This window comes from Electrophorus electricus, chromosome 18 (assembly GCF_041902795.1).
Source record: "Electrophorus electricus isolate QZ-2024a chromosome 18, ASM4190279v1, whole genome shotgun sequence".
Classification (NCBI taxonomy): domain Eukaryota; kingdom Metazoa; phylum Chordata; class Actinopteri; order Gymnotiformes; family Gymnotidae; genus Electrophorus; species Electrophorus electricus.
This window is the reverse complement of record NC_137514.1, coordinates 11,860,001-11,872,025: the sequence shown is the minus strand read 5'-3', so window position 1 is coordinate 11,872,025 and position 12,025 is coordinate 11,860,001. Positions and strand designations below refer to the sequence as shown.

Below are 12,025 nucleotides of genomic sequence, written 5' to 3'. Positions count from 1 at the left end.
ATGATTACGAATATGCCGATAGAACATGTTATATGAAATATTATGTCAAGTTGTCAATATGACCTAAGATGAGTGTCTTCACTAAAAATGCGAAGAGGCCAGTGTACATATGAAAGATTTCCATTCTCTCATTTGTCTTTTAGAGGCCTATTTTGTATGAATTAATAACAGTGTCTACAACTCAGTCCTTAGGTTGCTTCTCAGTGATCTTACAAAGCTATATCTGGAGCCTCAGGATAATTACAGGCTGTATTGTCACCAAGTCTAACTTCTTGTGTGTCTTATAAAAGACACAAGTGATTTTGACAACAAGGTCACTTGACTCTGCGAGTATGACTGGAGATCCTGGCATTAAAAAGATTAGTCTTTCAAAATTTCAGCCTTTAACAGTGAAGAGTTATGAAGGGCTTGTGAAGCTGGCTTTTTAATTCACTGGTGCTTGGCACAGGAAAAAAAGCAATGCTTAGCAGAGCAGAGGTCGGCATGGCTACCGGGAGCTTGGTTCAAAGCCCAGCTGTGCCATGTGCCATCTGTTGGAGATTGGCTGCGTTCTCACTGAGGGAGCAAGGATGACAGAATCAGTCTCCTCCCCAGTCACAAAGCACAGAAGCAGGCATCTGTAAGGACAAGCCAAGCGTATCAAGACAGCTTCTGCTTTTCCAAACTGGTGGGTTTATCCTGTGAGGGAAGCGTCTTAGTATTTCAGAGCTGGTTTTGGGAGGCTGCTGGTGAAAACTGGGAACGAGGGAAAACCAAAAGAACTTTGATGCATTTTCAGGTGTGTGGGGACAATGAGGTCTGAGTTAATGGCTTTGCTGTACTTTTCTCAGTAAATCACAGAACACTCCTGCAGCCTGTAGTGTTCAGCAGGATGGGAACATGGTTGACATGTAGAGGAAATAAATCATCAGATATTAATGTCATGATCTTTCACACATTTCCACCCCCACTCAGCATTTAATTGGAATCGCAGTTGGTCATTCACTTTGATAAAAAGAGTTAGGAGACTGTCTCTCTCCACTAACAAGCGGAGTGTCGCAGTGTCGCATCATACAAGGAGCAGAGTATAGATGCATTGGAGCATCTGGAATATGCCAGATTTTCTTTTCAACATGTGGACTGTAAAGGTTACACACTCTTAGAACATAACAATAAGAAAATTATAAAGTGGTCCCTTTGGCTCTGCTCTCTCTAAGGGTATCACAACAGCCACAGATTTACAGTAAATGTATAATATTGCCCCTGAGGCAAAATTAGCCAGTAAAAACTCAAAATTAAAAATAGGATTAGATAGAGATTAACAACATAATGTTCATTCTGAAGAGTAATAAACAGGTTTGTATTGCCTTGTAAAATTACCCTCCATAATGCTTTTCTTTTTTACATATCCCTTTTAATTTTTTATGTCTTAGTGGATATAAAGTGTTTGCATGTGAGTGTATGTGTGTGCGTGTGTGTGTGTGTGTGTGTGTGTGTGTGTGTCTGTGTGCGTGGATGTTTGTATTTGTGTGTTTGCATACATTATCATCATTTCATTATCATCATATCATCATCACCAACTTTGGATGTGTGTGTGTGTGTGTGTGTGTGTTTATATCCTGTATTCAGTAGGTGGGTGGAATGGTTCTTTTACCTCAGCTGAGATCTACAATCATTTTCTTGCACTACGTCACAAATCCATTCTTTGGCTGAACAACCGTTCTTTTTGAAAGTCAAACTTTGTTTGAAGCAGCCGCTGACTCCGCCCCAAACAGAGGTCTGCAGTCCTGCTATCCCAGCAGTGGCATCACAGTAAACTAGTGTTAGCCTGATGGCAGATGGTGGCCCGTTTCACTCTCTTTTAAGCAAGTGAAATTCTAATGCTAAATTGGATTTCATGAACATTAATGAAATGCAGTTCTCTGTGTGCTGGTGTGGGCCCAGCCTTTGCATGGTTTTTCGCTGATTTTATATATGCAAAACACCAATAACCCCTTGGTCCTGATGCATGTTAATACTTGGTGAAGACATCCTTTTTGGGACCATAAACCGGTTCTGAGGCAATAGTTTGCAAAGCAGGGTAATTGCCAACTGTGCCCTGAAAACAAGTAGTTTAACCTCTTAAACTCTGGGCTTATTGTTCAGTTATTAATCTTAAGGCATATTTTAACTGTTATGAATTATTCAGCAAATACATTGAAACTAATACAAAGGCATGTAGATGTGAGAGTGAGGAATGTAAGTCTGGAAACACCCACAGTTCCTTGGAGTTTAGGAGGTTAATGTATTCCAAACAAATACTTTAAGAAGTCAAGAAAGAACCAAATATATTAATCACATTTAACATCCATAAAAATAAACATAAGACATTAATCTGTCACCTGGTAAGAATATGTAAATGCAGGTACATTGTGAGATACACACACACACACAAGCACACACACACACACACACACACACACACACACACGCACACACAAAGATATCATACGCTGTGTAAGCAAAGTGCCTCTGAATTTGTAGGAGAAGGAGCCAGTTTATATATGAAAAAGTAGATGTTCAAATCATAAAATTAATTTCATGGTGTTCTAAAGTTCCAAGAGTGTAGGCAGATCAGTAGACAGGGTTTCCTATTTCATTGCTGCCATAGCAACAACTGGCAATGCAGATATGTTATTAATTTATTAATGAAATTTCCATTATTATGAATAATTAGTATTAGTATTAGTATTAGCCACTGGAAATGACAAATCTTTAATTCTGATTGTCCGAAAGTGTTCAACAAAGTGATCAGTGCATATGTATATATATCTGTTATGTAGGCATCTGTAGGCAGTAGGGGAAGCAGTAGGGAGAGAGATGGAGACAAAAAGAGTGACAAAGAGTAAGGGAGTGAGAGAGAAAGAGAGAGAGACACACAGAGAGAGATATTCCACTGGCAGTACTCATTTGTAGGCTAGTGACTCATGGCAGTTTGAATGACACACACACACACTTTTACAGGAACAGATAAAAGAAATCTTTTTTAAAAATGGCTTAAGTTATTAATGACTTTTGTTTTAAATTTTTAATATGTGCTTGACATAATTGTACCTTCACTGTCGTGTATCCATACACTCCAGCATTCATATAATCTGCATGAGTTTGCACGACACAACTCAACTTGCTAACTGTGCTAGCACCCTGCTATCAAATCTCACAATCTGTCTTTGGAAACAACTTTCTGTGTAGCCCAGGTTTGTGGTGTGTGTGTGTGTGTGTGTGTGTGTGTGTGTGTGTGTGTGTGTGTGTGTGTGTGTGTGTGTGTGTGTGTGTGTGTGTGTGTGTGTATTTTGTGTGTCTTGGAGATGAACTCCACTGCAGCCCAATTAGCCACTAAGGGGGATCAGAAGTGTCTAGTCCAGATTCAAAAATGTCCACGAGTCAATTAGACTGAACTTCAGATGCCTCTCTGGAATCTACCGGAACTCCTCAAATTTAATGATCGAGTTCAGACAGAAGAAGCCCCTAAAGAGAATCATTACCTTGTTAGTATGAACAGACAACATACAAAGCCCAGTCTTCAGCAATGACATTGACATTAATTAACAAAACCAAAAAAACAGTTCAGGGAGCTGCATTCCAGAAATTGTGTGCAAAAAAGTGGTATTATTTGATTATGGGTTTTAGAACATGTTGCACTTTTCTGCGTCACTCCTTTATATGTTCATTTTCAGTAAATAAGTCAACATAAGTCACCAGAGTGTATGCTGTTTATTTTTTCCACCCTGCTTTAAGAAAATGTGGTCTGTTGGAACGTCTTTTCAGTTTTTCATTGCTCAATGCTTGTATGCGCAGTTACATTTCTATTTACCAATTACTAGTCAACACTGATGTTGCTTCATGCAAATAAATACCTATTTATTGTGTGTTTTTACATTCTGAATTCAAATGTGGTTTCAGATTTTCTTTATCACCCATAGTTTTTGTTTGTTTGTCATTTGTCATTTTGTTGTTCTGGTATGCCATTATGCAGAGTTTGGAAAAGTGGCACGAAGGAAATTGGATCCGCTCTATGTTGACAGACTACTGCTGGACACTGAAGAGGGATGTTCCTGAGGCCAAATATAAGAAAAAATCATACTTTTTACATTGTAGAAATACATTTGTCCATATTTTAAGTGTAACAACAACTTTATGAATAAGTAATATATACTTCGTGTAAAATTCAATCACCCTCTCACTTAAAAACTATATTTCACAATAAAACAATTCTAAAAACAAATGCAAATTCAGATTAAAAATACTTATAAGGTTCATGTATTTTAGTTTGTGAAACAAGTTAAAATTGTGTTCAGTGTTATCAGTTTAAATCTGCGCAGTAAATGTTTTGTCCATCTGGTGGCACTAATGAGCTACAGCAACTGGAAGTCAATAAGTTTAACATTATTCAAAAACGCTGCAACATGTGGGTGGCCATGTTCTGGTGAATGCATGCCTGTGTAGTTTGGAGACATGAATTCTTTGACAAAACTTTAGGGCACCCTTTATTTATTCATTCGCTTGTGTACTGCTTATTAGTGCCGCAGCCTAGTCAACACTGGGGAAGAACCATCAGGTCTCTCCGGAAACTTGTTAGTCCAGCTCTATGCCTCGCATTCCCCTACCCTCATGTGACAAACTACTTGGCTCCCCCGCCGCACTCAACCCCACCCCCCACCATCTTCTCTGTCACATTTTGGTCTGTCCCTCACTGACCTCCTCCATCACACTGTACCCTGGAGGCAATTAGGTTCTACCACTCTGAGCTGGTGAGGTAATTTGCCCAGCCAGTGTGCCCTTATCCTCCCCCCTCCCACACCCTTTGGTGGGGGGAGAGGGTGAGTGAGGGGTTTACAGAGTGTAGGGCGGGAAACGAAGCAAGCTGATCACGAGGAACAAAACGATCTGTATAAAAGTCTATTAGGGAAAAAGACTTGGGGGCGTCACCAAAAGAGACTGACATGCTGAATATACCTTTCTCTCCCCCACATGGAGATTTATGTCAAACGAGGATAAAAGCAGACATCGCTCCACCAACTCCTTCCTTTTGTCCGGCATCTTCCGTGTCTTCGCATCGCGGACCTCACGGCGCTGCCAGGGCCTCACTCGGAATCCGGCAGTTAACGTTCTTGTAATTCTGCCTCCTCCTCTTTCCTCAGCCAGCCTTTTCTGTGTGAGTGTGGCGATGCTGCGATCATGGTGTTATTTGTTGCTTGGCAACCCCATTTGAAAACCATCCGGTCCTTCAGAGGCTGCTCTCTCCCAGCGCATGACACCGGGGTCTCATTCTCGTTATGAGCGCGGCGGCTGTTGCCGTTGTGGTATGCGCTTCTTCAAATGGAGATTTGCTTCATCAATGGCCTGTTAACGCATTTAATCGGATGCCTCCCAGGCTGGTTGGCCAGAGCGCGCTGGGACTTAACTCCACTAGATGTCGTCTGATACACCAGAAGCATCGCAATGATGCCGTTATGTGGCCTGCATATAACACATATTGATGGGGGACTGAAATTGAATCAATCACTGCAGTTTTGAGACCCACACATAGAGCCAGGCTTATAGATTAGATCATTTAAGGTGCTAGAATTGTGTGCCATGCTTATGTTTAATAATTGTCACATGATAGTTATTTTTGCTTTTTCACCAGCTGTTCTTTATTCAAGCTGCCAAGATTCCCATGGTAACATCAGGTTGCTTTTCAGTTTCACCTTGGAGCGAAGTGGAATATGATTGGTTCCTACATGAATAGGCATGAATAACGCTATTTTTCTCCAGTGGCTTTCTATTCTGTTTCTGACCACTCCCAGGTAGTTATATGATGCATTAGATTGAAATTAACTTAACATGACAGTTGCCTTAAAGGGAAAGCCTAATTGCAGTGAGGTGATGCATGGAGTTCAGACCTGGAAATCAAGGTGATGATAAACAACCAGGGAGAATGATAAGCGAATCAACTTGTTAAAACACACACACACAGAAACACACACACACACACACAGAAACACACACACACAGAAACACACACACACAGACACACACACACATATTACTTGTATAAGCTCATTGTTACAACAATAACTTCCAATTCTGAGTTTATACACATACATTCACACATCCCTCCCCACTACCAATTCTATTGACTCCCTTGGTGATCTTAAATAATGGTTGCTGGTGATGTTTTTCTAACTCCTTGAGCACTCATGCGGGACTCAAAACAGGCTTTTTCCTCTAATTGGTCAGCTCTCCACTGAGAAGCCAATAGCCTTGGTTAATAAAAACAATATAGGAGGCCGTAGCGTGAACTGCATCCCTAATCAGACCTTCTTTGGCTCGCCAAGCAAAATACAGTGTCCCTGAGTCCAGTGAATACATTTCACACTCTGCACAATAACAAGGGCTCTTGCTGTACCCAGATTTGCTGGTTCATCAGTGAGGATGAAACTGACAAGACATTTTTGCTATACTTTCATATTTACATGGAGTTATTGGGGTGGGGGGGTGGGGGGGCAGAGAGAGAGAAATGTGTACAACCACACATTTAAGAACACTGAGGATTCTTCTAAAGGCCATTAAGAGCTTTGGAAATGTGACAGTCAGCAAATCAATACGAGTAAAAACAGTGTAGCCATCTGAGAATTCCTGTTTGTGTGTATATGTTATCACTACGGTCTGTGTTTGTATATTGCTTAGGTTCTATGGGCCCAAACTCCACATAATGTGCACTTCAGCAAAAAATATACATTTGTATAAAAGCCTAAATCACGGCTGTTAATCCATCAATTCAATATTGAAGGATTAACAGTGTTTAACACACCAAACAGATTATGGCAGCTTTAAAACTGAATTTAGGAGGTTACACGCTTCCTAGCTTTTAACGAGCTGTGAGGAGCAACTGTTGTGATATCACCTTTCCGCCATATTTACTACCTCTCTATAGGGTGCACAAGACAATCCAATTAGTTCTGGGCTGTAGTGAAAAGATGTGGCTAATTTCATTAATATGTCACAGGTTGTTTAGTAGTGAGGTCTGAGCATTGCTGGACGTGTTTGCAGGAGCCCCGGTCTCTTGGCCAGTCAGGAAGTATAGCTTCATTAACCTTTGTCTTCTCATTCTCCATTGGCTTTGTAATTTAGAAGCATGGATGTGGACTGAAGAGAGGAGATGTCAAAAGGTGAAACAAATGCAGAGTTTAAGACAGAATGTGGCCCAAGGATGAACAGGAGCTGAATGGTGGGGTGTTTTTGTTTTGTTTTTTTGTTTTTTTTTTTTGCTTTTTGTAATACAGGATCATGGCCATTTTTTCATTAGTTTTGAAGCATTTGAAAAGTTCTGAACAGCTGAGGCTGAGGTTATGGAGAGAACTTGGCATAATAATCTTTCCTATGTCCTCATTGGTGTGACACCCAATGAAATCATTTGTGAAATCATTTGTAAATCTACATAAACACTACAATCACACAATACACATAAACAATAAAATAAAACTATGTCTTGTTGCAGTGTTACTTGTGAATGTAGTAAAAAAAAAGAAGGTTATTGTCATTCTAGTCAACTTCATGTTCAGATTCCTGGCAAAAGGCAAAAGCCCATTCATATGCCCCCTAGTGGTGCTAAATCAGTGCTATCAGTTGAAATCTTTCAAGCTCTTAGTCTGCTGTCTACTCCTGAGTTCTCAGCTCCCTCCTCTCTCTCTCTCTCTCTCTCTCTATCTATCTATCTATCTATCTATCTATCTATCTATCTATCTATCTATCTATCTATCTATCTATCTATCTATCTATCTATCTATCTATCTATCTATCTATCTCTAACTAAAGGTCATACAGGCAGATATTCAAATATTAAACTTACATGTATGTCCAAGCCTCCAGCGGAGTCTGTATTTGAGTCCCATTTTCCGATTCCCCCTAGGTTGTGGAAATTCTGTTTAAAAAGCGATTAATTACAAGCAGCGAACAGCCACTCCTATAGCGACCCAGCTCTCTGACGCATGACCTATCCACACACTACAATGTCACTTCAGAGAAACAAAATTGAAAGAATGTGAGGTATAATTATAATCTAATCCAGATATTTGTTGTGAGCTCTGGCTGGTATTTTACTACATCAGGGAATGAATGTCTACAGTCAGTAGCTGCCTTGAGTCGCCCAAAGGTTAACGGATCCTTATTTAATAGTTTCATACAAAGGTAAATATTTGTATTCATCTGTGCCTTGCCTCAGAGCAAGACAGAATGCTAAAAGAAAATGAATAGGAGACAAAAGTACCGAATGTCACCCTTTATTGATTTTATTGAAGGAAAGTCACCTTTTATTTCATTCATGGGTATTATTGGCCATATGCGTGTTCTCATGTTTGCGTCGTAACTTTTGAGCAAGTCCTTTTTGTCTTTACGTGCCTACATTTCTAGCAGTTCTTTCAGGTCAGTCATTATATGTCTACATGTTTATGCCTCCGACTGAAGGAAAAAGCAAGAAAGTGAAGAAGGCCATCAGTGGCAGGTCGATGTGTGCTCATCTGACACAGTGGGAAGCAGCCGGCCAATCAAAAAGCACTACAATTCCAAAATGCTAAAATGCACAGTGCTGCAATACCCAAACAAGATGCCCTATTTGCCTAAGTGTGAAAAACAAGGGTCTGAACCTTTACCCTCCTAATCATTTTGGAGGGTGTTACTATGAACACTGCAGCACGCTGAGATCAAATTAAACTTTAGCACTGCAAGGCACCATGGGGGAGTGGCACGGGCCTTTTGGGACTCTTGTGGGGCTTATGGGACTCCCCCCTACAAGTCATCAGCATCCAGGCGAAGGTGTACTGCTTAACAAGGAGCCTAAATAAATTTGATTTGATTGCACATGAAGATTGTTTAAAGAAGGCGATTGTGGGGGCGGGTGGAGGGGGGGGGGGCAACAGAGTATAGCCATTTGAATGATGCTGGTTTATTGTTTTGGGCAACTGACAGACATTGACCTTTAAAAAAACTATTTACTTTCTAAAACCAGTTGCAGCCCAGTGATTTAGCTGTGCATTCTGTGCTTATTCCCCACCTCCCCTAAGGTGATAATGATAAATAAAAACAAATCGATTGAGCAGGCATTCACACACACACACACACACACACACACACACACACACTCTCACACACACACACACACACACACACTCTCACACACACACACACACACACACACACACACACACACACACACACACTCACACACACACACACACACTCACACACACACACACACACACACACACACACACACACACTCACACACACACACACACACTCACACACACACACACACACTCACACACTCACACACTCACACACACACACACACACACACACACACTCACACACACTCACACACACACACACACTCACACACACACACACACACACACACACTCACACACACACACACACACACACACACACACACACACACACACACACACACACACTCCTTGTTCTTTGTGTATTGTGGATGTGTGCTTTTGGCAGTTAGCGTTTGCTTTTTCAATTATATTTGTAGCTGATTATATCTTCTGATAGAGATTTGTTTTGGAAAGTCTTGGCAGCATCTAGAAAATTCAGAACAACCCCCTCACCCCGCCTCCCCCCCCCCCAAAAAAAAAAAAGAGTAACAAAACTGATGGGAAATTGCATCTTTAGTCATCTAGTCAGGCTTCGAAGGCAAAAGACACACACACACACACACACAAACACACACCTCACAATGAATATTCATGTCCTTGTTTGTTACAAACTCATGGGTTGACCCTGTGTGGGTACTGTGCAGGACATAATAGAGATATCACATTAACTCAAGCCAGTTAGGCTTTAAAGACATTCATTATGACTTGCAAATCAGGCACACCATGTCTCAAACTGTCAGGCACGTGACCTGTCTGTTGATCACACGAATTGTAAATGTGAGGTGCTGTTGTTTCTCTTTGTCTTGTTCAATTTTGTCTTCTTTTGGTTTCTGGGCCTTAAATTATTCAAATCCTATGAGTTTTGGGCAACATACAAACATGGCATTGATTATGTTTATAATGCCATAACAAGAACACAGATTTTGCTGATTGTCTCTTCAGAGTTGCTCTTCCCGGTGGTTTTAATGGTTAATGGTCCTTGATCTGCGTGTGAGTGAGAAAACAGTGGAGCATAGCCTCTGGTCATTCTATCTATTGCCTGTGGGGTAGAGGAGGATTTATCATGCTGTATATTCTTACAGGTCCTTCATCGAAAAGAAATTGCTACCGTTGCCGGTCATGAATTAAGTCCTGCGTGGTCCACTTAGCCCAATCACACTTCCATAACACTAACTCGCCCCTTGCTAGCTTTTCATTCAACATCAGCATTCAAGTCTCTGGTGCTGAATCAAAAGCTTTGACTCAGGAAGGGTCACGGCAGCGGCCTGGGTACAACCCTTGACCCCGCCCCAACCTCCGCCACTTCTCTGTGTTCCAGATCATGTTGCTGACAGACCCAGAGGTGGAGAACAGCCTACTGATCAGCTCTGACGAGGGCGCCACCTACCAGAAGTACCGCCTGGGTTTCTATGTGCTCAGCCTGCTCTTCCACCCTGAGAAGGAGGATTGGATCCTCGCCTACAGCCAAGACCATAAGGTACGATTGGCCCTTTGACCCATCAGGACTGCGCTTTCCCGAAAGCAGTGAAACATAAAGATCATTGTTCAGTGCCCGTGCAAGTATCACGCTGAATACTCTCGTCCTCTGCTCATAGGTATTTAACTAAGTGCATTTTAACTGATGATCAGTTTTTGCTTTTGAGCTCTTACAAGAAGCGTGCGAAATGCGAAACAGCTACCACAATGTGTGTATAATCAACAGCTACAATGTACACTGCATTCCTTTTCACTGTGGCCCACTGACTAAAATGCATGCAGTTATTTTGACGTTCTTTAGTGGGATCCATATGAAATCGGGTTGACTTTCAACTGCGGCATCTGTCATAAATGTACAAGCAATAATTTTTTTTGTCTCAATGAAAACCAAATGTCCAAAACCAAGGATCAGCAGACATGTGTAGCTGCCAGGTTAAGAAAGACACTGTTGTAATGAAAAGAGGTGGTGAAACACTCTTAGAAACATCCTAGGAATTTCTTCAAAAGCCCATCATCAGTAAGAAAGGTAATATGTACTAATAGAAAGACTATTGCACTTAGCCTAAAGACTGCAATTAAGGCAATTTATGGGTCCCCAGTCATCTGGAATTACCAATAATAAAATGCTCTCTTTGCAGCTGAGCTCTTTGCAGGCTTGTTTTAGAGCTTATAAATTATGGAGTGTTCTTCCTTTTTCCAAAGAGATTTTCACAGACTCAGCTTCACCAATTTGTAGCAGAGTAAAAACACAACATGAAAGGAGGATGCAAAACAGAAAGACAGAGGAGATGAAACACGATAGAACAAAAGAAGAGCAGATTTAGGGTCAGAGGCAGATTAGTCTGTCTCTCGATTCTTGTTTTAACATTTAGTCATCAAGCTCTTCAAAGTAATAAACATTTGCATGAAAATTTTACTAGCCAAGTATTATGGGATGGTGAAAAAGAGACATGGGGATGCTGTAATATCATACGAAATAACCCTCGATTTTGGTTATGGGTTTGTGCACACAGTTTCACTCAGTTTGAAATTAACATTGACTTCACCCTTGAGAGGAAAGCTCTGCAGTACAATTAAGATTAAATAACCACTAACAAATAGCATTATCATTGAATTGATAGATAATGGGTGACTGTTTGCACACCGTGCATGGTTGCCCATGGTTGAAGCAGGGAAAACTAGCACAAACAAAAACACAATCACAAGCCTAATTAAATCCCTGTCTATGACTATACCAGAAATAAATAAATCATTTATTGATGTTGACAGATTTTTTGTCAGTTTTGAAAGTTGTTTTTATGAGGTTTGCAATGTCCAGAGTGGTTTGGACCTTTCAATGGTTTCAGTGCCTTGAGCAAAGAAAAAACTGCTTAATAAAG

At 40.8% G+C, this 12,025-nt stretch overlaps 1 protein-coding gene across 4 annotated transcripts in view; it reads left to right on the top strand.

Annotated features, from left to right (window-relative positions):
• sorcs1 (sortilin-related VPS10 domain containing receptor 1) overlaps positions 1 to 12,025 on the top strand; it is a 119,004-nt gene that overhangs the window by 69,871 nt on the left and 37,108 nt on the right. For all 4 annotated transcript variants that reach the window (XR_014118157.1, XM_081700990.1, XM_027008405.3 and 1 more), the window contains exon 4: positions 10,489 to 10,647. Coding sequence is in view for 3 of the 4 variants with exons in the window: in XM_081700990.1 (XP_081557116.1) it covers positions 10,489 to 10,647 (159 nt within the window). In the remaining variant the exon portion in view is untranslated. The remainder of the gene's footprint in view (positions 1 to 10,488; positions 10,648 to 12,025) is intronic.